This window comes from Aquarana catesbeiana, linkage group LG01 (assembly GCF_042186555.1).
Source record: "Aquarana catesbeiana isolate 2022-GZ linkage group LG01, ASM4218655v1, whole genome shotgun sequence".
NCBI lineage: Eukaryota > Metazoa > Chordata > Amphibia > Anura > Ranidae > Aquarana > Aquarana catesbeiana.
Genome location: NC_133324.1, coordinates 964908745 through 964936482, shown reverse-complemented (window position 1 = coordinate 964936482; position 27738 = coordinate 964908745). Strand labels below are relative to the sequence as shown.

The following is a 27738-nucleotide window of genomic DNA, read 5'->3' as shown; positions in this document are numbered from 1 at the left end:
GAGCTTACACTCTAATGTCCCTCCCCCACAGTCACATCAGTCTCTGTACAGAGGAGCTTACGACTCTAATGTCCCCTCCCCCCACAGTCACATCAGTCTCTGTACAGAGGAGCTTACACTCTAATGTCCCCTCCCCCCACATCACATCAGTCTCTGTACAGAGGAGCTTACACTCTAATGTCCCCTCCCCCACAGTCACATCAGTCTCTGTACAGAGGAGCTTACACTCTAATGTCCCCCCCCCCACAGTCACATCAGTCTGTACAGAGGAGCTTACACTCTAATGTCCCCTCCCCCCCACAGTCACATCAGTCTGTACAGAGGAGCTTACACTCTAATGTCCCCTCCCCCCACAGTCACATCAGTCTCTGTACAGAGGAGCTTACACTCTAATCGATCCCCTCCCCCCACAGTCACATCAGTCTCTGTACAGAGGAGCTTACACTCTAATGTCCCCTCCCCCACAGTCACATCAGTCTCTGTACAGAGGAGCTTACACTCTAATGTCCCCTCCCCCACAGTCACATCAGTCTCTGTACAGAGGAGCTTACACTCTAATGTCCCCTCCCCCCCACAGTCACATCAGTCTCTGTACAGAGGAGCTTACACTCTAATGTCCCCTCCCCCACAGTCACATCAGTCTGTACAGAGGAGCTTACACTCTAATGTCCCCTCCCCCACAGTCACATCAGTCTCTGTACAGAGGAGCTTACACTCTAATGTCCCCTCCCCCACAGTCACATCAGACTCTGTACAGAGGAGCTTACACTCTAATGTCCCCTCCCCCCACAGTCACATCAGTCCTGTACAGAGGAGCTTACACTCTAATGTCCCCCTCCCCCACAGTCACATCAGTCTCTGTACAGAGGAGCTTACACTCTAATGTCCCCTCCCCCACAGTCACATCAGTCTCTGTACAGAGGAGCTTACACTCTAATGTCCCCTCCCCCCACAGTCACATCAGTCTCTGTACAGAGGAGCTTACACTCTAATGTCCCCTCCCCCCACAGTCACATCAGTCTCTGTACAGAGGAGCTTACACTCTAATGTCCCCTCCCCCCCACAGTCACATCAGTCTCTGTACAGAGAGCTTACACTCTAATGTCCCCTCCCCCACAGTCACATCAGTCTCTGTACAGAGGAGCTTACACTCTAATGTCCCCTCCCCCCACAGTCACATCAGTCTCTGTACAGAGGAGCTTACACTCTAATGTCCCCTCCCCCACAGTCACATCAGTCTCTGTACAGAGGAGCTTACACTCTAATGTCCCCTCCCCCCCACAGTCACATCAGTCTCTGTACAGAGGAGCTTACACTCTAATGTCCCCTCCCCCCACAGTCACATCAGTCTCTGTACAGAGGAGCTTACACTCTAATGCCCCTCCCCCCCACAGTCACATCAGTCTCTGTACAGAGGAGCTTACACTCTAATGTCCCTCCCCCCCACAGTCACATCAGTCTCTGTACAGAGGAGCTTACACTCTAATGTCCCCTCCCCCCACAGTCACATCAGTCTCTGTACAGAGGAGCTTACACTCTAATGTCCCCTCCCCCCACAGTCACATCAGTCTCTGTACAGAGGAGCTTACACTCTAATGTCCCCTCCCCCCCACAGTCACATCAGTCTGTACAGAGGAGCTTACACTCTAATGTCCCCTCCCCCCACAGTCACATCAGTCTCTGTACAGAGGAGCTTACACTCTAATGTCCCCTCCCCCCACAGTCATCAGTCTCTGTACAGAGGAGCTTACACTCTAATGTCCCCTCCCCCCACAGTCACATCAGTCTCTGTACAGAGGAGCTTACACTCTAATGTCCCCTCCCCCCACAGTCACATCAGACTCTGTACAGAGGAGCTTACACTCTAATGTCCCCTCCCCCCACAGTCACATCAGTCTCTGTACAGAGGAGCTTACACTCTAATGTCCCCTCCCCCCACAGTCACATCAGTCTGTACAGAGGAGCTTACACTCTAATGTCCCCTCCCCCCACAGTCACATCAGTCTCTGTACAGAGGAGCTTACACTCTAATGTCCCCTCCCCCCCACAATCACATCAGACTCTGTACAGAGGAGCTTACACTCTAATGTCCCCTCCCCCCACAGTCCACATCAGTCTCTGTACAGAGGAGCTTACACTCTAATGTCCCCTCCCCCCCACAGTCACATCAGTCTCTGTACAGAGGAGCTTACACTCTAATGACCCCTCCCCCACAGTCACATCAGTCTCTGTACAGAGGAGCTTACACTCTAATGTCCCCTCCCCCCCCTCACAGTCACATCAGTCTCTGTACAGAGGAGCTTACACTCTAATGTCCCCTCCCCCACAGTCACATCAGTCTCTGTACAGAGGAGCTTACACTCTAATGTCCCCTCCCCCCCCCTCACAGTCACATCAGTCTCTGTACAGAGGAGCTTACACTCTAATGTCCCCTCCCCCCACAGTCACATCAGTCTCTATACAGAGGAGCTTACACTCTAATGTCCCCTCCCCCCACAGTCACATCAGTCTCTGTACAGAGTGAGCTTACACTCTAATGTCCCCTCCCCCCCACAGTCACATCAGTCTCTGTACAGAGGAGCTTACACTCTAATGTCCCCTCCCCCCCTCACAGTCACATCAGTCTGTACAGAGGAGCTTACACTCTAATGTCCCCTCCCCCACAGTCACATCAGTCTCTGTACTAGAGGAGCTTACACTCTAATGCCCCCTCCCCCCCACAGTCACATCAGTCTCTGTACAGAGGAGCTTACACTCTAATGTCCCCTCCCCCCCACAGTCACATCAGTCTCTGTACAGAGGAGCTTACACTCTAATGTCCCCTCCCCCCACAGTCACATCAGTCTCTGTACAGAGGAGCTTACACTCTAATGTCCCCTCCCCCCACAGTCACATCAGTCTGTACAGAGGAGCTTACACTCTAATGTCCCCCTCCCCCCACATCAGTCTCTGTACAGAGGAGCTTACACTCTAATGTCCCCTCCCCCCACATCAGTCTCTGTACAGAGGAGCTTACACTCTAATGTCCCCTCCCCCCCACATCACATCAGTCTCTGTACAGAGGAGCTTACACTCTATGTCCCCTCCCCCACAGTCACATCAGTCTCTGTACAGAGGAGCTTACACTCTAATGCCCCCCCCCCACAGTCACATCAGTCTGTACAGAGGAGCTTACACTCTAATGTCCCCTCCCCCACAGTCACATCAGTCCTCTGTACAGAGGAGCTTACACTCTAATGTCCCCTCCCCCCCACATCACATCAGTCTCTGTACAGAGGAGCTTACACTCTAATGTCCCCTCCCCCCCACAGTCACATCAGTCTCTGTACAGAGGAGCTTACACTCTAATGTCCCCTCCCCCACAGTCACATCAGTCTCTGTACAGAGGAGCTTACACTCTAATGTCTCCTCCCCCACAGTCACATCAGTCTCTGTACAGAGGAGCTTACACTCTAATGTCCCCTCCCCCACAGTCACATCAGTCTCTGTACAGAGGAGCTTACACTCTAATGTCCCCTCCCCCCCACATCACATCAGTCTCTGTACAGAGGAGCTTACACTCTAATGTCCCTCCCCCCACAGTCACATCAGTCTCTGTACAGAGGAGCTTACACTCTAATGTCCCCCCCCCACAGTCCACATCAGTCTGTACAGAGGAGCTTACACTCTAATGTCCCCTCCCCCCACAGTCACATCAGTCTCTGTACAGAGGAGCTTACACTCTAATGTCCCCTCCCCCACAGTCACATCAGTCTCTGTACAGAGGAGCTTACACTCTAATGTCCCTCCCCCCCACAGTCACATCAGTCTCTGTACAGAGGAGCTTACACTCTAATGTCCCCTCCCCCCACAGTCACATCAGTCTCTGTACAGAGGAGCTTACACTCTAATGTCCCCTCCCCCACAGTCACATCAGTCTCTGTACAGAGGAGCTTACACTCTAATGTCCCCTCCCCCCCACAGTCACATCAGTCTGTACAGAGGAGCTTACACTCTAATGTCCCCTCCCCCACAGTCACATCAGTCTCTGTACAGAGGAGCTTACACTCTAATGTCCCCTCCCCCCACAGTCACATCAGTCTCTGTACAGAGGAGCTTACACTCTAATGTCCCCTCCCCCACAGTCACATCAGTCTCTGTACAGAGGAGCTTACACTCTAATGTCCCCTCCCCCCACAGTCACATCAGTCTCTGTACAGAGGAGGCTTACACTCTAATGTCCCCTCCCCCACAGTCACATCAGTCTCTGTACAGAGGAGCTTACACTCTAATGTCCCCCTCCCCCCACAGTCACATCAGTCTCTGTACAGAGGAGCTTACACTCTAATGTCCCCTCCCCCCACAGTCACATCAGTCCTCTGTACAGAGGAGCTTACACTCTAATGTCCCCTCCCCCCACAGTCACATCAGTCTGTACAGAGGAGCTTACACTCTAATGTCCCCTCCCCCACAGTCACATCAGTCTCTGTACAGAGGAGCTTACACTCTAATGTCCCCCCCCCCCACAGTCACATCAGTCTCTGTACAGAGGAGCTTACACTCTAATGTCCCCTCCCCCCCACAGTCACATCAGTCTCTGTACAGAGGAGCTTACACTCTAATGTCCCCTCCCCCCACAGTCACATCAGTCTCTGTACAGAGGAGCTTACACTCTAATGTCCCCTCCCCCCACAGTCACATCAGTCTCTGTACAGAGGAGCTTACACTCTAATGTCCCCTCCCCCCACAGTCACATCAGTCTCTGTACAGAGGAGCTTACACTCTAATGTCCCCTCCCCCCACATCACATCAGTCTCTGTACAGAGGAGCTTACACTCTAATGTCCCCTCCCCCCACATCACATCAGTCTCTGTACAGAGGAGCTTACACTCTAATGTCCCCTCCCCCCACAGTCACATCAGTCTCTGTACAGAGGAGCTTACACTCTAATGTCCCCTCCCCCCACAGTCACATCAGTCTCTGTACAGAGGAGCTTACACTCTAATGTCCCCTCCCCCTCCCCACAGTCACATCAGTCTGTACAGAGGAGCTTACACTCTAATGTCCCCTCCCCCCACAGTCACATCAGTCTCTATACAGAGGAGCTTACACTCTAATGTCCCCTCCCCCCACAGTCATCAGTCTCTGTACAGAGGAGCTTACACTCTAATGTCCCCTCCCCCACAGTCACATCAGTCTCTGTACAGAGGAGCTTACACTCTAATGTCCCCTCCCCCCACAATCACATCAGACTCTGTACAGAGGAGCTTACACTCTAATGACCCTCCCCCACAGTCACATCAGTCTCTGTACAGAGGAGCTTACACTCTAATGTCCCCTCCCCCACAGTCACATCAGTCTCTGTACAGAGGAGCTTACACTCTAATGTCCCCTCCCCCCCCTCACAGTCACATCAGTCTCTGTACAGAGGAGCTTACACTCTAATGGTCCCCTCCCCCACAGTCACATCAGTCTCTGTACAGAGGAGCTTACACTCTAATGTCCCCTCCCCCCACAGTCACATCAGTCTCTATACAGAGGAGCTTACACTCTAATGTCCCCTCCCCCCACAGTCACATCAGTCTCTGTACAGAGGAGCTTACACTCTAATGTCCCCTCCCCCCCCACAGTCACATCAGTCTCTGTACAGAGGAGCTTACACTCTAATGTCCCCTCCCCCCCTCACAGTCACATCAGTCTCTGTACAGAGGAGCTTACACTCTAATGTCCCCTCCCCCACAGTCACATCAGTCTCTGTACAGAGGAGCTTACACTCTAATGTCCCCTCCCCCACAGTCACATCAGTCTGTACAGAGGAGCTTACACTCTAATGTCCCCTCCCCCACAGTCACATCAGTCTCTGTACAGAGGAGCTTACACTCTAATGTCCCCTCCCCCACAGTCACATCAGTCTCTGTACCAGAGGAACTTACACTCTAATGTCCCCTCCCCCCCTCACAGTCACATCAGTCTCTGTACAGAGGAGCTTACACTCTAATGTCCCCTCCCCCACAGTCACATCAGTCTCTGTACAGAGGAGCTTACACTCTAATGTCCCCCCCCCCCTCACAGTCACATCAGTCTCTGTACAGAGGAGCTTACACTCTAATGTCCCCTCCCCCACAGTCACATCAGTCCTGTACAGAGGAGCTTACACTCTAATGTCCCCTCCCCCACAGTCACATCAGTCTCTGTACAGAGGAGCTTACACTCTAATGTCCCCTCCCCCCCACAGTCACATCAGTCTCTGTACAGAGGAGCTTACACTCTAATGTCCCCTCCCCCCTCACAGTCACATCAGTCTCTGTACAGAGGAGCTTACACTCTAATGTCCCCCTCCCCCCACAGTCACATCAGTCTCTGTACAGAGGAGCTTACACTCTAATGTCCCCTCCCCCCCACAGTCACATCAGTCTCTGTACAGAGGAGCTTACACTCTAATGTCCCCTCCCCCACAGTCACATCAGTCTGTACAGAGGAGCTTACACTCTAATGTCCCCTCCCCCCCCACAGTCACATCAGTCTGTACAGAGGAGCTTACACTCTAATGTCCCCTCCCCCCCCACAGTCACATCAGTCTCTGTACAGAGGAGCTTACACTCTAATGTCCCCTCCCCCCACATCAGTCTGTACAGAGGAGCTTACACTCTAATGTCCCCTCCCCCACATCACATCAGTCTCTGTACAGAGGAGCTTACACTCTAATGTCCCCTCCCCCACAGTCACATCAGTCTCTGTACAGAGGAGCTTACACTCTAATGTCCCCTCCCCCCACAGTCACATCAGTCTCTGTACAGAGGAGCTTACACTCTAATGTCCCCTCCCCCCCCCCCCACAGTCACATCAGTCTGTACAGAGGAGCTTACACTCTAATGTCCCCTCCCCCCACAGTCACATCAGTCTCTATACAGAGGAGCTTACACTCTAATGTCCCCTCCCCCACAGTCACATCAGTCTCTGTACAGAGGAGCTTACACTCTAATGTCCCCTCCCCCCCACAGTCACATCAGTCTCTATACAGAGGAGCTTACACTCTAATGTCCCCTCCCCCCACAGTCATCAGTCTCTGTACAGAGGAGCTTACACTCTAATGTCCCCTCCCCCACAGTCACATCAGTCTCTGTACAGAGGAGCTTACACTCTAATGTCCCCTCCCCCACAGTCACATCAGTCTCTGTACAGAGGAGCTTACACTCTAATGTCCCCTCCCCCCACAGTCACATCAGTCTCTGTACAGAGGAGCTTACACTCTAATGTCTCCTCCCCCCACAGTCACATCAGTCTCTGTACAGAGGAGCTTACACTCTAATGTCCCCTCCCCCCCACAGTCACATCAGTCTCTGTACAGAGGAGCCTTACACTCTAATGTCTCCTCCCCCACAGTCACATCAGTCTCTGTACAGAGGAGCTTACACTCTAATGTCTCCTCCCCCACAGTCACATCAGTCTCTGTACAGAGGAGCTTACACTCTAATGTCCCCTCCCCCACAGTCACATCAGTCTCTGTACAGAGGAGCTTACACTCTAATGTCCCCTCCCCCACAGTCACATCAGTCTCTGTACAGAGGAGCTTACACTCTAATGTCCCCTCCCCCCACAGTCACATCAGTCTGTACAGAGGAGCTTACACTCTAATGTCCCCTCCCCCCCCCACAGTCACATCAGTCTCTATACAGAGGAGCTTACACTCTAATGTCCCCTCCCCCCCACAGTCACATCAGTCTCTGTACAGAGGAGCTTACACTCTAATGTCCCCTCCCCCCACAGTCACATCAGTCTCTATACAGAGGAGCTTACACTCTAATGTCCCCTCCCCCACAGTCACATCAGTCTCTGTACAGAGGAGCTTACACTCTAATGTCCCCTCCCCCACAGTCACATCAGTCTGTACAGAGGAGCTTACACTCTAATGTCCCCTCCCCCCCCACAGTCACATCAGTCTCTGTACAGAGGAGCTTACACTCTAATGTCCCCTCCCCCCACAGTCACATCAGTCTCTGTACAGAGGAGCTTACACTCTAATGTCCCCTCCCCCACAGTCACATCAGTCTGTACAGAGGAGCTTACACTCTAATGTCCCCTCCCCCACAGTCACATCAGTCTGTACAGAGGAGCTTACACTCTAATGTCCCCTCCCCCCCCCACAGTCCACATCAGTCTCTGTACAGAGGAGCTTACACTCTAATGTCCCCCTCCCCCACAGTCACATCAGTCTCTGTACAGAGGAGCTTACACTCTAATGTCCCCCCCCCCCCCCCCCACAGTCACATCAGTCTCTGTACAGAGGAGCTTACACTCTAATGTCCCCTCCCCCCCTCACAGTCACATCAGTCTCTGTACAGAGGAGCTTACACTCTAATGTCCCCTCCCCCCACAGTCACATCAGTCTCTGTACAGAGGAGCTTACACTCTAATGTCCCCTCCCCCACAGTCACATCAGTCTCTGTACAGAGGAGCTTACACTCTAATGTCCCCTCCCCCCACAGTCACATCAGTCTCTGTACAGAGGAGCTTACACTCTAATGTCCCCTCCCCCACAGTCACATCAGTCTGTACAGAGGAGCTTACACTCTAATGTCCCCTCCCCCCCCACAGTCACATCAGTCTGTACAGAGGAGCTTACACTCTAATGTCCCCTCCCCCCACATCAGTCTGTACAGAGGAGCTTACACTCTAATGTCCCCTCCCCCACATCACATCAGTCTCTGTACAGAGGAGCTTACACTCTAATGTCCCCCCCCCCCCCCCCCCACAGTCACATCAGTCTGTACAGAGGAGCTTACACTCTAATGTCCCCTCCCCCCACAGTCACATCAGTCTCTATACAGAGGAGCTTACACTCTAATGTCCCCTCCCCCCACAGTCATCAGTCTCTGTACAGAGGAGCTTACACTCTAATGTCCCCTCCCCCCACAGTCACATCAGTCTCTGTACAGAGGAGCTTACACTCTAATGTCCCCTCCCCCACAGTCACATCAGTCTCTGTACAGAGGAGCTTACACTCTAATGTCCCCTCCCCCCACAGTCACATCAGTCTGTACAGAGGAGCTTACACTCTAATGTCCCCTCCCCCCCCCACAGTCACATCAGTCTCTATACAGAGGAGCTTACACTCTAATGTCCCCTCCCCCCCACAGTCACATCAGTCTCTGTACAGAGGAGCTTACACTCTAATGTCCCCTCCCCCACAGTCACATCAGTCTCTGTACAGAGGAGCTTACACTCTAATGTCCCCTCCCCCCCCACATCAGTCTCTGTACAGAGGAGCTTACACTCTAATGTCCCCTCCCCCACAGTCACATCAGTCTCTGTACAGAGGAGCTTACACTCTAATGTCCCCTCCCCCCCACAGTCACATCAGTCTCTGTACAGAGGAGCTTACACTCTAATGTCCCCTCCCCCCACATCAGTCTCTATACAGAGGAGCTTACACTCTAATGTCCCCTCCCCCCCCCCACAGTCACATCAGTCTCTGTACAGAGGAGCTTACACTCTAATGTCCCCCTCCCCCCCCCCCACAGTCACATCAGTCTCTGTACAGAGGAGCTTACACTCTAATGTCCCCTCCCCCACACAGTCACATCAGTCTCTGTACAGAGGAGCTTACACTCTAATGTCCCCTCCCCCCACAGTCACATCAGTCTCTGTACAGAGGAGCTTACACTCTAATGTCCCCTCCCCCACAGTCACATCAGTCTCTGTACAGAGGAGCTTACACTCTAATGTCCCCTCCCCCACAGTCACATCAGTCTCTGTACAGAGGAGCTTACACTCTAATGTCCCCTCCCCCCACAGTCACATCAGTCTCTATACAGAGGAGCTTACACTCTAATGTCCCCTCCCCCACAGTCACATCAGTCTCTGTACAGAGGAGCTTACACTCTAATGATGTGTCTATAACATAAAGGTCTTGGTGTGATCCTGCTGTATTTTATCATTACAGTAATCACACGGTTTAGAGAAGAAGGTGGTTTGGACTTGGGCAGTCTGACGCTCCTCTTGGTTCTGGGGATAAACATTAAAAAAAAAAAAAAAAAAAACACAGTCCCAGTTAGATGGTCCTACCTGGACCCCTGTACCACCTGCAGGTGTGAGGGTTGGGATTCTCCCACTTTCCCTGTCCCTGTCCCCTGCCAGCTTAGTCTCCTCACCCCGTGGTCTCCTCACCCCGTGGTCTCCTCACCCCGTGGTCTCCTCACCCCGTGGTCTCCTCACCCCGTGGTCTCCTCACCCCGTGGTCTCCCCACCCCGTGGTCTCCCCACCCCGTGGTCTCCTCACCCCGTGGTCTCCTCACAGAAGGGCTTCCTGGTCTGGCCCCCTTTGATGCAGTTCTCTTCCTGCTTGGACAAACCACCGCCCTCTGGGTGCAATGGCGCGCGGTCTTTAGAAAAAAAAAAAATGTTTCTGGTATTTTGCGCGCATTGCCCGACAGCCGGCCTGGCTGGAGGAGAGAGCAGGAACCAATGGTCCTTAGAGAGTCGGGCACACTTTCCCTGTGCCTGGAAACTCCAGAAATGGGGGGAGAGATGTCCCCAGCACACCACTGCCTGGCTGGAGGAGAGAGCAGGAACCAATGGTCCTTAGAGTCATTAGAGAGTCGGGTTTACTTTCCTCGTGCCTAGGAAGCTCCAGAAACCGGGGGGGGGGGGAGAGAGAGTCTCCAACACACCACTGTTGACAACGTCCCTGGTGGTTGGCACCCACTGGAGGGGGAGCATGCCCCCCTACCCATATTGTGCCACCCTCCCCAGTTTTACAGTCCAGCTGCCAGGGAGAGACTTTCAACCTCAGGTCAGTCATATAAAATAAACTTTTCTCTGCACCCCTGGGGAAACACAATCATGAACTGAGCAGCAGGGGGAAGGGCGGGGGTTTTTAACCCCTGTGGATTGTTTCCTGTCAGGTGGGAGTCATCCCTCAGGTGTGCCGTCCTGGAAGATGACTGGAGAAAGCAAAATTATCTGCCTCCCATGTCACAGAAGCCCCTAGTCTCCTCCTCACTTTTTCCAATCAATTTGGATCCCAATATGCGGGTCCTAGAGGATGCTGAATCATTAAAGAAGCACCCTCACTCCCTGGGTCACAGACATCCCTCGACCTGTAGGATCAGTCAGTGGTTTCAAAAGAGTACAAGATAGACTTCAAGACTCTCCCACCTCACTGCTTTCTTCTTTCAAATCAACCAAAAGTTGTCCATAGGCAGTCACACTTGCAAAGGGCACTGAACCACCTCTTTTCCCAGGGAGTCATTGTACCACCTCAGGACAGGTTCAAGAGATTCTACTCTAACCTGTTCACGGTGCCAAAAACCCCAATGACGGGCATTTGTCCTATCCTGGACTTAAAGTCCCTCAACAAATTCTTACACATTCCAAAATCTTGTTATAGAGTTTGCAAGGTCAGTGATTGCCTCTCAGAGACAACGAGAACACATGGCATCAGTGGATATATCCAATATGCCTATCTGCATGTTCCCATTTATCCCCCTCATCGGTGATTTCTATGCTTAGCAGAGGACCACTTCCTGTTATGTTGTATTGCCTCCCGGCCTGCCCTCTGTTCCCCGAGTGTTCACAAAGATCTTAGCATCCTTGCTTGCCCTTCTTAGAACTCAGGGCATCCAGGTGACAGGCTATCTTGAGGACTTTCTCCTGATGGACCCATCTCCCTCTTACGTCTCTTCACAAACGTCAAAAAGACAACTCGGCGATCAACCTAAAAAATGGTTTCCAGCCTTCCCTGTGCCTAGAATAATTTGGTCTGATCCTGGATACATCCAAGACAAAGGTCCTTCTTCCAGAAAAGAAAGTTCCTTCTCTAAGAATCTCACACTCGTTAAAGCGGATTTCCACCCAAAAGTGGAACTTAAGCTCATTTGTCTCCCCCCCCCCCCCCCCCCCCCCCCGGTGCCACATTTGGCACCTTTCGGGGAGGGGGGTGAGTGGATACCTTGTCATTGACAGGTTTCCTGTCCCCACTTCTGGGAGTCTCGGCCACAGCCGTTGACATCACCGCTCGGCTCCCTCCTTCTTCCCCCGCCACGGGCCAGTAGGAGAACGCAGCGGTGCCTCACGCATGAGCAGTAGGGACCCGACGTGAAGCTGTAATGCTTCACTACTGGTTTCCCTTACTGGCTATGGCGGTGGCAGCACCCAACAGCTGATGGAAACATCAGCTGCATGTGCCGACATTGCTGGACTCCAGAACAGGTAAGTGTCCTATTCCTAAAGGTCAGCAGCTGCCGTATGTGTAGCTGCTGGCTTTTAATTTTCGCAGTGGTGACCTCCGCTTTAATTGAGATTCAAAGTAAATCTAACCATGAGACTTGTCATTTGAATTCAGGGTCCAGTGGTGGCCTCCTTTTTGGGCAATACCTTTTGCCCAATTCCATTCGAGAACTCTCCAACAAAGTATTCTGTCAACATTGGAAAAGCATCTTTTTTTTTACTGGATCTTCTCATGCTCCTATTCTACCAAACAAGAAAGTCCTCGTCTTGGTAGATCACCGCTTCAACTCTAACAGAGGGAAAATCTTTCCTTCCCTATAATTGTATAGTTCTTACAACAGACGTATGTCTGTCAGGCCTTTTACAGTCCAGGGAACATGATCAATGGAGGAGGCCAAACTCCTCATCAACTTCTTGGAGCTCAGAGCTGTCAAGGCTGTCCCTCCAGTACTGGACCACCTTCTAAAAGCACACTGAATTTAGCTGCAATCAGACAATACCACTACAAAGCCATATATCCACCATCAAGAGGGCAAGAGGCGCCTGGCTGCCTTTCAGGAAGCAAACCAGATTCTCTTGTGGACAGAAACTCAGTCCGGTGATTGCTTGGCGCTCTCTTCCTCAAAATTGATTCCTTAGCATCCTCAAACGCCAACCCTAAGTGCCGCTTCACACAGAGGAGAGCTGTCAGGCAACTTAGTCACCTGACAAGTCAAGCTCCATGCATTGCAATGGAACCGTTCTAATAGGAGCGACTCAAGTCGCTCTTTGGGGCGACTTTAGATCGGCTTGCATTGACCTCCTATACAGAAGTCGTTTTGAAAGCCACGCTGTACGGGGCGTCTTCAGAATTGGACAACTTAGTGCCGGTTCACACAGGGGTGGCTTCAAAGACATTAAAAAACAAAAATAAAGCTTGTGCTTTACCTATAAAAAAAACATTGAAAAAACAAACATGCAAGGAGAGGGGGAGCAGAAGCTAAAAGAACACAAAGGGTAGTACACAATAATATGCAACCTACAAAAATGCAATTCACAGTAATGTAATACAGTAGAGTGAATATGGGGGCAGGTCTGCACACTATGTGGCACAACACAGTGCAGTTCACTGTAACATAGCCAGTACAGCTCTGTATATAGCACTGTATTGTAAATAGCTCTTTGTATAGCAGCATATCATTTTTTTTTAAAATGCTCTGCCTGCAGTACTCATATTGGCAACAGACATTTGGGAACCTGACTTTTAGAGAGAGGGGGGACTGCACATTTGAAAACTCCCATTATTGGCTATTATAAACCATCTGATGAAAGTTCAAAACCCAGTATTTGCATGATTGGTAATTTGTAGCTATGGCAGTGAACAATTGAATTAGTTTGCCATAAATCCCAGCTGAAAAATGGCTAGAGCTCAGGTCACACTGAGGGTGGAATCAAGCCCTATGATCTTGACTAGTGGGAAATGATTATCAATCATTGGTTCCTGTGGCAACTGGCAAATGGCCACCTCAGTTTGTAGGTAAATTGGGTTCGCTTTAAGCCCATGCTTGTCTCAAACCTCATCCCCCCCGCCATTGTCTACTATAGTCTACTATTGTGTTAGTACGTACAGTGTGGAAATGACTCCCCTCACTGCCATAACAGATAATGGAAATTAGGAGGGGTGCTTAGTGGGTTCTAATCCCCGTACGACAATACTGTCAGGACAGGAAGGGAAGTTTTCCTCCAGTCATCTTCCAGGTCAGCCATTGAGAAATGGAGCTCTTCCTCACACACAGGAAACACATTGCCACTAATCTCTTTAAAAGGCGGTTCCTCAAGTCCTTGGTCAGTCTTAGTGTTTCCTCCGTCCGGAGAAGACATGTTGCCTGAGGGACCGCCATCTCCCAAGGGCTGGGCTGGGACATGCGTCTCATGGCTGCAGCAGGGAGAACACTTTGTGAGCCTTTGGGCTGCGGGGGTGATTGCACCCTTACCAAGATTGCTGGGTGAAGGAGGATGGATGTGCGTCCACTGGCAATCCTCTTTAGGCTGAGTGCAGTAGGTCATCCGGATTCAGGCTTCTTCCCTAGCCCAGGCGTGGAGAGAGGTGCTAAAACACCATCCCCTTGGTGGCTCCGGTGGGGGGTGAGTTTCCACAGCTGGAGGCCGCTCAACCCGAAGACGCGGTGCATCATTTCCGGGTCGGGGGGATGTAATCGGCGTGCTGGGCAAATGGTCCAACCCCTTTAACCCTTTAAGGCGCGGGAAGCTTAAATGGTCAGCTGGTGCCATTATTGTGGACGCGGCTGCAGGGAACAGCATGGATGCCACAGGAAGGTCCAGGTCAGCCCTTGAGAAATGGAGCTCCTCCTCACGCATAGGAAACACATTGCCACTAATTTCTTTAAAAGGCGGTCCCTCAGGTTCCTGGTCAGTCTTAGTGTTTCCTCCGGAGGAGACATGTTGCCTAAGGGACCGCCAGAGGCGCCATCTCCCAAGAGCTGGGCTGGGACATGCGTCTCATGGCTGCAGCAGGGAGAACACTTTGTGAGCCTTTGGGCTGCGGGGGTGAGTGCACCTTTACCAGGATTGCTGGGTGGAGGAGGATGGACGTGAGGCCGCGAGCAATCCTCCTTAGTGCAGGAGGTGACCCGGGATCAGGCTTCTTCTGAGCCCAGGCATGGAGAGAGGTGCTGATACACAATCTCCTTGGTGGCTCCAGTGGAGGGGGGTGAGTACCTTTAGCCAGAGGCCACTTGATCCCAAAGATGCGGCGCGTCATTTCTGGGTCGGGGTGATGTCATCGGCATGCCGGGGGAAGCTTGAGTGGCAGGCTGGTGCCATTATTGTGGATGTGGCTGCAGGGGACAGCATGGATGCCACAGGAAGGTCCAGGAAGCAAGCGGACGATGCTATCATCTGTTTGGGCTCTCAGTGACACAGGCACCAGCGGGACACAGGTAGGCACCAGTGGGTGACCTTTTGTTGTCCAATTTTAGGAACAGCTAGCTAGTGGTGGTGGTCTCTAGGAGGCTGGGGAACTGTCACTGGTTGTGCCTGGTTAAGTGTACCCTTTCTTACTGCCATGGACCCCTGTGTTTTATGTCTTGGCAGGCCAAGCCTCCTAAACAGCCAAAGCCCACTCCCAGGAAGCGGTGTGCAAAATGTGCTACCAAGATGCCCTTGGAATACACAAAACTGCTGTGTCAAGCTTGCATAGACAGACTGGTTAAAAAACAGTCAGATGCAATCTACCGTATATACTCGAGTATAAGTCGTTCCGAGTATAAGTCGAAGCCCTAATTTACCACAAAAAAATGGGAAAAACTTATTGACCCGAGTATAAGACGAGGGTGAGAAATGCACAGCTACTGCAAGTGGAAAAGAGGGTCAACAATGCCCATTTGCAGCCTCACTGTGCCCATTTGCAGCCATAGGTCCCCTGAACTTCAAACTCGGTAGTTAAGGGTTCCTAGATGCCCCCTAGCTGCAGCCAAAATTTGGGGTCTCTGAACCCAAAGGGTCCCAAAATGACATTGCTGCAGATGGACACAGTTGACCGAATTTGGGGCCCCGTATCTTAGGGCCACTTAGTGCTAAGAACCCCAAATTTGGTGTGCAAACCCAGTGGAACTAGCACCATAAAATATCCAAAGCTAGGGTTTCTAGCACCAAGTGGCCCCGAGATACAGGGCCCCAAATATCAGTTCAGAAAATGTCAAGCACTTTTCTATAGCAGAGAATGACATTTTCCGAACCGGATTTGGGGCCCCGTATCTCGGGGCCACTTAGTGCTAGGAACTCCATCTTTGGATATGTTATGGTACCAGTGCCACTGGGTTTGCATACCAAATTTGGGGTTCCTAACACTAAGTGGCTCTGAGATAAGGGGCCCCAAAGTCGGTTCAGAAAATGTCAAGCACTTTTCTATAGCAGAGAATGACATTTTCCGAACCGAATTCGGGGCCTCGTATCTCGGGGCCACTTAGTGCTAGGAACTCCATCTTTGGATATGTTGTGGTACCAGTTCCACTGGGTTTGCACACCAAATTTTGGGTTCCTAGCACCAAGTGGCCCTGAGATTTAGGGCCCCAAAGTCGGTTCAGAAAATGAAATTTTTTCCTGCAGAAAAGTGCTTGACTCGAGTATAAGTCGAGGGGGGCACTTTCAGCACAAAAAAATGTGCTGAAAAATTCGACTTATACTCGAGTATATACGGTACACAAAAATCTTTGGCTCCGCGTGGGATGACATAGCTACTACCTTTTAAAGATCTTAAAAAATGTTCCTCTCCCATAGCCTCGCCAAGATCAGTCACCTCAGAGTCGCAGGAGCAAGCAAGGGAACGAGCGGGTAGCAGTGCGGTTAGCAAAATAGCCACCGACAGCTCAGATTCAGAGCAGGAAGATGGGGAGAGAAGGAAAACGAAGGCCCAAGTATAAATTGTCCCTAGAAGATGTAGAGGACTTTCTTGGGGCTATATATGAAACTTTGAAAATAGAGGAAGAAAAAGAACTTTCATCACAACATGACCTGATGTACCAAGGTCTAAGGAAGAAAAAGTCCAAAGTATCACTGGTCCAACAGGTGATGTCGGTTGTCGTGAGGAATGAATGGGCAGACTCAGAAAAGAAGCCCTTCCCTGTAACTAGTCATAAGCGGTTCCCTTTCATTGACTATCCACAGGGGGTGTGGAATAAGAACCCTAAATTGGATGTGCCAGTATCGAAAGTCTCCAAAAAGTCCTCATTGGCCTTTGAAGACATGGGCCATCTAAAAGATTGTATGGACAAGAGGGGTGACATCCTAAAGAGAGCCTGGGAAACAAGTGTCGTCAGCCTGAAGCCTGCGCTCAACTTCAGGACCGTATCAAAAATGGTACCCCTAGGGAAGAAATTTTGAAAACCCAACTGGTTATCTTGAAAGCCGTGGGTTACATAGCGTATGCATCTGCAGAATCCATCAAACTGGCAGCGAGATCAGGGGGTCTAGCCGTGGCAGTCAGGTGGGCTATCTGGATGAAGACTTGGTCAGGGGATCCTGCATCCAAGATGAAACTATGTAACCTCCCATTTTCCGGAGATCTTCTATTCGGAACAGGCTTGGACGAAGCCCTAGAAAGAACGGCGGACAGGAAGAAAGCCTTCCCGATATAGGAGCGCAAACCTCCACAAGAGTTTTTTTTTTTTTTCGTGGGTAAAGAGAACGTCCGGAAGAAAAGAAAGATTACCCAAAAAAGCACTGGACGGGTTACAAGGGGAAGCCTAATGCCGCGTACACACGACCGGACTTTCAGTCCGTCAGACAATCCGTTCGTGTGTGGGTTAATCCGATCGTTTTTCGTTATAAAAATCTGGACCTAGAAATAGAACATGTTTCACATCTGTCCGGCGGACTCAACTCCTATCGGTAAAACCGTTCTGTATGTTGGTCCAATGGACCAAATACGACGCAAGGCAAGCTATTGGCTACTGGCTATTGAACTTCCTGTTTTAGTCCAGTCTTACGTCATCACATTTAAAACGAACTGACTTTTGAACTGACTTAGTCCGTTCGTGTGTGGGCAAGTCCGTTTGTTCGGAAGTCCGTCCAAACTCTGCTGAAAAGTCTGTCGGGAAGACAGTCGGACCTAGTCTGCCGGAAAGTCCGGTCGTGTGTACGCGACATTAGAGTAACGTCCTCCTTGGCTCTTCTATTCAAGCCAGTAGGGGGAAGGCTGGCTACCTTCCTACCTCAATTGCAGAAGACGACAGCCAACCAATTTATCTTAAACATCGTTGCAAGGGGTAACTCCCTGGAATTCAATTGTCATCCTCCAGAGTGATTTCTATTAACTTCTCAGGGATCCTGAAATAGCAGGGGCTCTCCCGTTAGTTGCTGGGGGAGATGGTAGACCCAGAAGGTCCTTACTCCAGTCCCAGAGGAAGAAAAATGAAAGGGTTTTTACTCTCACGTTTTTGTGATCAAAAAACCTTCCGGGAAGTTTCAATTGATATTAAATCTAAAACCCCTGAACCGAGCGATACAATACAAAAAAATTCTGCATGGAATCCATATTCTCATTCAAGAATATTTTGCAACCAGGAACTTTCATGGTGACCATGGATCTCAGGGATGCTTATCTACACATTTCCATACGAGAAGAGTCCCAGAGATACCTGAGGTTGGTGGTGGAGGGAGAGGGAAAGGAGTATCATTTCCAAAGCAGGGCTCTTCCTTTCGGGCTATCCTCTTCACCGAGGATATTTTACCAAAGTCCTGGCCCCTCTGAGGTTGAAGATGACGACCGTAGTACTGTACCTAGATGACCTACTATTCGCTTCACCATCAGAAGTACAGCTGGTAAAAGACCTGGCAGAAGCTCAACTATGGCTGAAGTCATTTGGCTGGATCTTAAAAATTGAAAAATCCAACCTGTGTCCCACTCAGAACATCCGGTTTCTGGGATATCTGCTCAATAGAGCAGAAAACGTCCCTACCGGAGGAGAAAATTCAAGGCCTTGCAAGGAGAGTAAGTTTTGTATAAAAGAACCTCACGATATCCATCAGGGAGCTGATGTCAGTTCTGGGACTGATGACCTCAACGATACCGGCAGTGCAATGGGCCAAGTATCATCTAAGGCCTTTACAAATCTTTCTCCTAAAAAAACAGCAAGAGGGTCTAGACAGAACACTTTGACTCCCAACCTCCGTGAAGATATTGCTTTGGTGGTGGAGGATACACACAAGGTCTGGCATGGTCTTTCCCAACCTCACAGAAGTTGACCACGGACGCAAGCAGTTGGGGATGAAGAGCCCACCTAGCAGGTCAGCCTGCTCAGGGGAAATGGTCACTGGAAGAAGTTCAGGCGTCTTCGAATTGGAGGGAGCTTATGACACTAGCCAAAGCCATAGAACACTTCCAAGACCAGTTAAGAAATCATCACACCCTGATCCTGTCGGACAACGCCACTGCAGTAGCTTATGTGAACAAGCAAGGGTGCACAAGGCACCCCTCCTTAAGCCACATCTCCAACCAGTTCTGTCAATGTGCAGAAGGAAATCTACTGTCGCTGGGTGTGGTCCACCTAAAGGGGGAAAACAATCAAGTGACTGACTTCCTCAGCCGCCAAGAGATCTCCCAAGAGGAATGGGCATTACACCCAGAGGTGTTCAGGGAAATTACAGCCCGCTGGGAAATACCAAATATAGATCTATTTGCATCACAGAAAAACACCAAGGTGAATCGTTTCTACTCGCTAAACCCACAAGACCGGCCTCTGCGGATAGATGCACTTCAAAACCCATGGGATTTCAAGATGTGCTACGCTTTCCCCCCAGTCGGTATATCTGATTCCTCGAGTAATGAAGAAATTCCTACAGGAACAAAGTTGATACTGATAGCACCATATCAGCTCCTCAGTCTCTCGGCAGAAGAGCCGTGGCTACTTCCTTGCAGGGACAACCTGATATCTACTAGCCATTGCTACTTCCTCGCAGGGACAACCTTTCTTGTCCTAGGCCCTAACAGGCCTAAAACAAGAAAGCTTCAAATGGGTGGCCTGGTAACTGAGGAAGACATCTTGAGATCAAAAGGACTCTCAGATAAAGTGGTGGTGACGCTTCTGAGCGCTAGAAAGCCGAACACCAAGGCCATCTACAGAAAAACCTGGAGAAAATGTAACAGCTGAAGCACTAAATATAACAGACAAAAGATGCGTACACCGACTATTCTTCATTTCCTACAGCAAGGTGCTGATAAAGGTCTAGCACTCGGTATGCTGAACGTCCAGGTTGCAGCGCTGTCGGTGTATCTAGAAAGGGCACTACAAGGAGACCAGTTGGTCTTTCGCTTTTGCAGAGCGTTGGCTAAGTACAGACCACCCAAGACACAAAAATGTCCCACATGAGATCTGTCGGTGGTACTGAGGGGGATCATCAAAAGCCCCTTTGAGCCTCTACAAGAAACATCTTTACACCTGCTGACACTAAAAATTGCCTTCCTTGTGGCTATCACTACAGTGCATAGGATAGGGGAACTCCAGGCTCTATCTGTCAGAGAACCTTTTCTCAAGCTTCACGATTACATACTCGTCCTTCAAACAGATCTGGGATTTACTTCGAAAGTGATGTCAACTTTTCATAAACCCCAGGTTATAATACTACCTTCATTTTGTAGTTCACCAGCTAATAACAAAGAGCAAGAACTAAGCCTTCTACAGTGGGGATCGAAAGTTTGGGCACCCCAGGTAAAAATGTGTGTTAATGTGCATAACGAAGCCAAGGAAAGATGGAAAAATCTCCAAATGGCATCAAATTACAGATTAGACATTCTTATAATATGTCAAAAAAAGTTAGATTTTATTTCCATCATTTACACTTTCAAAATTACAGAAAACAAAAAAATGGCGTCTGCAAAAGTTTGGGCACCCTGCAGAATTTATAGCATACACTGCCCCCTTTGCAAAGCTGAGACCTGCCAGTGTCATGGATTGTTCTCAATCATCGTCTGGGAAGACCAGGTGATGTAATCTCAAAGGTTTTAAATGGCCAGATTCATCTGACCTTGCCCCAACAATCAGCACCATGGGTTCTTCTAAGCAGTTGTCTAGAAAACTAAAACTGAAAATAGTTGATGCTTACAAAGCTGGAGAAGGCTATATGAAGATAGCAAAGCGTTTTCAGATGTCAATATCCTCTGTTCGGAATGTAATTAAGAAATGGCAGTCATCAGGAACAGTGGAAGTTAAAGCAAGATCTGGAAGACCAAGAAAAATATCAGACAGAACAGCTCGCAGGATTATGAGAAAAGCAATTCAAAACCCACGTTTGACTGCATGATCCCTCCAGAAAGATCTGGCAGACACTGGAGTTGTGGTACACTATTCCACTATAAAGACATACTTGTACAAATATGGTCTTCATGGAAGAGTCATCAGAAGAAAACCTCTTCTACGTCCTCACCACAAAAATCAGCATTTGAACCTTGCAAATGAACATATAGACAAGCCTGAGGCATTTTGGAAACAAGTTCTGTGGACCGATGAGGTTAAAATAGAACTTTCTGGCCGGAATGAGCAAAGGTACGTTCGGAGAAGAAAGGGCACAGAATTTAATGAAAAGAACCTCTGTCCAACTGTTAAGCATGGGGGTGGATCAATCATGCTTTGGGGTTGTATTGCAGCCAGTGGCACAGGGAACATTTCACGAGTAGAAGGAAAAATGGATTCAATAAAATTTCAGCAAATTTTGGATGGTAACTTGATGCCATCTGAAGTTAAAGTAAGGATGGCTTCTACAAATGGATAATGATCCTAAACACACCTCAAAATCCACGGGGGATTACATCAAGAGGCGTAAACTGAAGGTTTTGCCATGGCCTTCACAATCTCCTGACCTCAACATTATTGAAAATCTATGGATAGACCTTAAAAGAGCAGTGCGTGACAGACAGCCCAGAAATCTCAAAAGAACTGGAAGACTTTTGGAAGGAAGAATGGGCAAAGATACCTCAAACAAGAATTGAAAGACTCTTGGCTTACTCTTGGTTACAAAAAGTGTTACTTTTTTTTAAGCTGTGATACTTGCCAAAGGGGGCAGTACAAGATATTAACTATGCAGGGTGCCCAAACTTTTGCAGACGCCATTTTTTTGTTTTCTGTAATTTTGAAAGTGTAAATGATGGAAATAAAATCTAACTTTTTTTGACATATTATAAGAATGTCTAATCTGTAATTTGATGCCATTTGGAGATTTTTCCATCTTTCCTTGGCTTCGTTATGCACATTAATACACATTTTTACCTGGGGTGCCCAAACTTTCGATCCCCACTGTAGATGTTAGAAGATGTCCTCTTCAGTACCTTGAAGTCACCAATGAGTTCAGAGCATCAGACGCTCTTTTCGTCCTGTACGCTGGAAATCAAAAAGGTAAACAAGCGTAAAAAAAAAAACGCTAGCTAGATGGATCAAGTCATCGATACTGGAGTGCTACAAAGTTATGGAAGTAACACCGCCAAAAGATCTAAGGGCGCATTCAACAAGGGCTTCAGCAGCTTCGTGGGCAGAGAAGGCGGGAGCCACTCCAGAGCAAATTTGCAGGGCAGCAACTTGGTCAAGATTCTCTACCTTTGTTCAGCATTACAGACTGGATCTGATATCCAGCCAGGACCAGGCTTTTGGTAGGAAAGTCCTCCAAGCCGTTGTCTCACCCTAATCTGGTGAGTACTTGGTTATCCTCTCAAGGGCTGACCTGGAAGACGACTGGGGGAAAAGCAGAGTTAGTTCTTACCGGTAACTCTGTTTCCAGTAGTCTTCCAGGGCAGCACGATCCCTCCCTAACGTTTGACCTTGTGAGGTTGCCTTTTGTTTTATGTCTTTTTCAGATTCCGGGCATCGGTTCTCTTGGCTGACTGACCAGGGACCTGAGGGACCGCCTTTTAAAAAAATTTGTGGCAATGTGTTTCCTGTGTGTGAGGAGGAGCTTCATCTCTCAAGGGCTGCCCTGGAAGACTACTGGAAACAGAGTTACCGGTAAGAACTTACTCTGCTTTTCTGACTGACAACACTCAAATCATGTCTGTCACAGCGACTGCTACAGTATATGAGAAGACAACATCTCTTCTGTCAGAGCACCGGGAGTGTAGTGATAGCTGTATTCTTGAGGATCAGTAAAACTGTTAAGCCAACCATAGATGGTTCAGCAGGAACCGGACCCGCTTCGAAACCATGTATGGGCAGGCTGAATGTACTCAAGTCGATCGATAGATCAGATTTTACATGCGATGGCTTCCCCACCAGGAGAACACAATGGCTCCACAGGAGGGACTGTGTGACTGTGTTGATGGTGAAATCGTGTGAATTTCACGTGTTGCAGGAAAGAAATTTGCACCATCAATGATCAGACTTGGTTATAAAAAACAGAGAGAAGTCCACAAGGTGGCATGCACCCCACTGGACCCCTAGTAATCTTACACACTTTACAAAGTGGCTAAAATCCTGGAGCTCAGCTTTAATGAGTATCATAGAATTTAAATATATTTTCTCTTTTCTGCTTTCAGTGATGGCGTCTGCTGATCTGAGGAAGGAGCTGGAATGTTCCATTTGTCTGGAAATTTATACAGATCCTGTAACCCTGAAATGTGGACACAACTTCTGCCGGGACTGTATTGTTCGTATGTTGGATACACAGGAGGGGTCTGGAGGTTATCCCTGTCCTGAATGCAGAGAAGAGTTCCAGGATCGTTCTGCACTGCGTAGGAACACAACACTGCGTAACATAGTGGAGAATTTCCTGTCTGCTCAAGCAGATCAGAAATCTGGGTTCTTCTGTACTTACTGTATTCACACTCCTGTACCTGCTGTGATATCCTGTCTGATGTGTGAAGCTTCTCTGTGTGACAATCACCTGAGAGTCCACAGCAAGTCACCAGAACACGTCTTATGTGAACTCACTACTTCTCTGGAGAACAGGAAATGTTCTGTCCATAAGGAACTACTGGAATATTACTGCACAGAGGACTCCACTTGTATCTGTGCATATTGCAGATTGGCCCTAGAACATCAGGGGCACCAGGTGGAGACTCTGGATGTGGCCTTTGAGATGAAGAAGAAGAAACTGAGAAATGTTCTGCAGATATCTATGATAGAGAGAGAGGAGACGGAGAAAAGAGTCCAGAGTCTGCAGGAACGCAGGAAGACAGTACAAGGAAAAGCAGATGATGAAACCGAGAGAGCCACTGCCCTGTTCAGAGACCTCAGGAGACGTCTGGAAGAGCTGGAGAAGAGAGTCCTGAGTGAGATCTCCGGGCAGGCAGAGCGGATCTCTCTATCACTGTCTGATATGATTCAACAGCTGGAAATAAAGAAGGAGGAGCTGTCCAGGAAGATGGTGGACATTGAGAAGCTGTGTAACATGACAGATCCACTGACTTTCCTACAGGAATCAGACATGGGTGACTTGTGTGACGTTAGAGATAATGAGAACGAGAGATATGATAAACTCCTCCATGATGGAGGGGATCTGGATGTGGCGGGGATCTCACTCACATTACACAAAGGTTTATCTGATCTCATATCTGGGGTAAATATACAGAAATGTACAGGCACAGAGGTCTATTCACATTCTACTACAAAGAAAATATCCCCCTACATTGCCAAACAACCCAGGAAACGTCCCCAACCCACTCCCGCCATACAACACTCACACCGCCAGGCTGGAGGACCAAATATTGCATCTGTACAGCAAAAATCTGAGTTTGCAGACATATTACTGGATGCTCAGACAGCTGGTAATCATCTACAAATATCAGGTGACAGGAAAACGGTGTCCAGGACAGCATATGAGATGTTTTCAGAAACACCAGGGAGATTTCGGAGTTCTCAGGTGTTAAGCAGTCAGAGGTTTTCCTCAGGGAGACTGTACTGGGAAGTGGATCTTGGGGTGTCACAGATGTGGAGAGTTGGAATGTGTTACCCCAGTATAGCTAGGATCGGATATCATTCGCAGATTGGATATAATGAGAAGTCCTGGTGTTTGGAGGCGAGGAAGGGTAATCGGTACTCAGTGGTACATGACAGTAATACGGTCCCATTACCTGGCTATCTCTTCAGTAGGAGAGTCAGGATAGAGCTGGATTATGAGGCCGGGCAGATCTCCTTTTATGATCTGTGTGACCCGATCCGACATCTCTACACCTTCACCACCACCTTCACTGAGCCCCTCCATGCTGTGTTACGGGTAGGGAGTGGTTCCTCTATAAAGATATCTGGGGGGAAATCTGATGTGAGAAAGCTGCCTAGATACTGGGAGGGAGCAGTGGGCAAAAACCACTACTACTACTGATTTTTTTATAAAGTTGCAGGCTCCAGGGGGCCGTCTTCCTTATTCTAAACCTCACTGTACTACCTAGTGCAGTGATGGCGAACCGTGGCACCCCAGATGTTTTGGAACTACATTTCCCATGATGCTCATGCACTCTGTAGTGTAGGTGAGCATCATGGGAAATGTAGTTCCAAAACATCTGGGGTGCCAAGGTGCGCCATCACTGACCTAGTGTTTCACTGACCAGGAACAAGCATGCAGGAGGTCAGATTATTTTGGCTTTACTAGCTGCATGCTTAGGTCAGTGGACCTTGAGGTAGTTTAGTGAAGATTGGGGTTAGTCCGGGATCCTTCACTTTTACAATGTATCTATAGCCAGCTTGTGTGTGTTCAGTTTTAGATGGTGTAGAGATGTATTGCAACTTTTTTTTTTATATATATTTTCTACTTTCTGTTAAAAAATATATCCAATATAAAAAAATCTAATATATATATACTGCTACATGTCGGTCAAAAAAACAAATCCCAACAAGTATTTGTTTTGTGTGAAAGTTATAGTCTACAAACTACTATGGGATATATATTCGAAAATGGATCAATCCTGATAAACTCACGGCCGATCTAATTTTTTTTGAGGCCCTCAAATGTCAGGACAGTACAACTACCCCCCAAATTACCCCTTTTCTGGAAAGTAGACAGACATTTAGTAAAAGGCATAGCATTTTTCTTTTTTCAGAACTAATTCTTTCTAACAATTTTTTTGAAGATGAAGGATATATATATATATATATATATATATATATATATATATATATATATATATATATATATATATATATATATATATATATATATATATATATATATATATATATATATATATATAGCGCGCCAACAGTTTGTGCAGTGCAGCGCTTTACAACATGAGGGCAGACATTACAGTTACATTACAATTTGGTACAAGAGGAATCAGAGGGCTAAAAAGGGAGGGTCAATTGATACAAAAGGTAATATCTGTGGGGGATGAGCTGATGGAGGAAGTAAAACAGTGTTAGTTAGAAGCAGGATAGGCTTCTTTGAAGAGAAGGATTTTCAGGGATCGCCTAAAGATGGAAAGATTAGGGGACAGTCGGACAGATTGGGGTAGGGAGTTCCAAAGGATGGGAGAAGCTCTGGAGAAATCCTGGAGGCAAGCTTGGGAGGAGATGACAAGGGAGCTAGATATATACCTCTATACTCATGATGATACTTGTACTGCTCTTGGTGACTGTTCGTAAATTAAAAAAAAAAAAAAAAAAAAAAAAAATATATATATATATATATATATATATATATATATATATATATATATATATATATATATATATATATATATATATATATATATATATACATGTATATTTATTTATTTTTATTTATGAACAGTCACCAGAGCAGTACAAGTATCATCATGAGTATAGAGGTATGTGGCGCTAACTAAAAGTGATAAATGATAAAATATGTGAGCAGAAATAAGTGTGAAAAACGCACTTATGGGATAGCACTTCCAGGATAGCATTTCCAGGACCGTGCTAAAGCTAATATGCTAGGTGATCAGGTGCTGGTAATCTTCAACATATTAAAACGATAATAAACATTCAAATAAACAGAAATCTCATAAACACAATCAATAAATAACACTTCTAGGGCTGTGCTAAAGCTAATTTGCTGAATAATCAGGTGCAAAAAAATCTTCAACATAATGTATGATAAGACATTCATAATAACAGAAATTTCTAATAAAGTGCAAGAGTACTCTAAAGGTGCTGGTAGTGCAATCTAAGTCCAATAAAGAGGAACAAGATCTCCGAGTGACAGTTCCTATTAAAAGACCAAAGTGCATGTGCAGTATGACCAAATGATCACCCTTTGATGACGTCACGTGTTCAGTGAGGCAACGCGTCAGGAAGGAGCCAGGTGTTGCCACTTTCTGGTAGTATCCTACGTAGCTGTACTCAGGATTTAAAAACTGTAAGTTACTACTTGTCGCCTAAATAAATTGGTTTGATATACTACACCATGGAGCCCCCCACCCTCTTTATTGCATGACCCTACAAGATCGGATGAGCTTGAAGTCCAACTTGGGTATCAGTATTGCTGAGGTTATATGCGGGAATCGATCGATTGCTGAGGGTTCTGGATATATTCATATCAAGGCCTGACTTGACCTGTAGGGGTCTTTATGTGAGGTGAGAGGCTGGGGGAAATGAGTGGCGCACCACGGATGGTGATATTGGATGAAGTGGATTTGGTTTGGTCAACTGTCACTTGGAGATCTTGTTCCTCTTTATTGGACTTTGGTTGCACTACCAGCATCTTTAGAGTACTCTTGCACTTTATTGCTTTGTCTGCACTTTATTAGAAATGTCTGTTATTATGAATGTCTATTATATATTATGTTGAAGATTTTTTGCACCTGATTATTCAGCACATTAGCTTTAGCACGGCCCTAGAAGTGTTATTTATTGATTGTGTTTATGAGATTTCTGTTTATTTGAATGTTTATTATCGTTTTAATATGTGGAAGATTACCAGCACCTGATCGCCTAGCATATTAGCATTAGCACGGTCCTGGAAGTGCTATCCATTAAGTGCGTTTTTCACACTTATTTCTGTTCACATATTTTATTATTTATCGCTTTTAGTTGCACCACATACCTCCTATACTCATTTATTTTTTTCTGTGCCACTTTCATATGTTGGCAGCTTCTC

The 27738-nt window shown here is 48.0% G+C and overlaps 1 protein-coding gene across 2 annotated transcripts in view; it reads left to right on the top strand.

Annotated features, from left to right (window-relative positions):
• Positions 1 to 25454, top strand: part of LOC141122172 (E3 ubiquitin-protein ligase TRIM39-like) — a 154099-nt gene extending 128645 nt beyond the window's left edge. Inside the window, exons 1-2 of one of the 2 annotated variants that reach the window (XM_073611955.1) lie at positions 22607 to 22697; positions 23225 to 25454. In XM_073611955.1, the coding sequence (XP_073468056.1) occupies positions 22622 to 22697; positions 23225 to 25008 (1860 nt within the window). In that variant the 5' untranslated portion in view covers positions 22607 to 22621 and the 3' untranslated portion in view covers positions 25009 to 25454. Of the gene's footprint in view, positions 1 to 22606; positions 22698 to 23224 lie in introns of those variants that run through there. The other variant, XM_073611956.1, reaches the window with a different exon arrangement.
• Positions 25455 to 27738: the final 2284 nt, after the last annotated feature.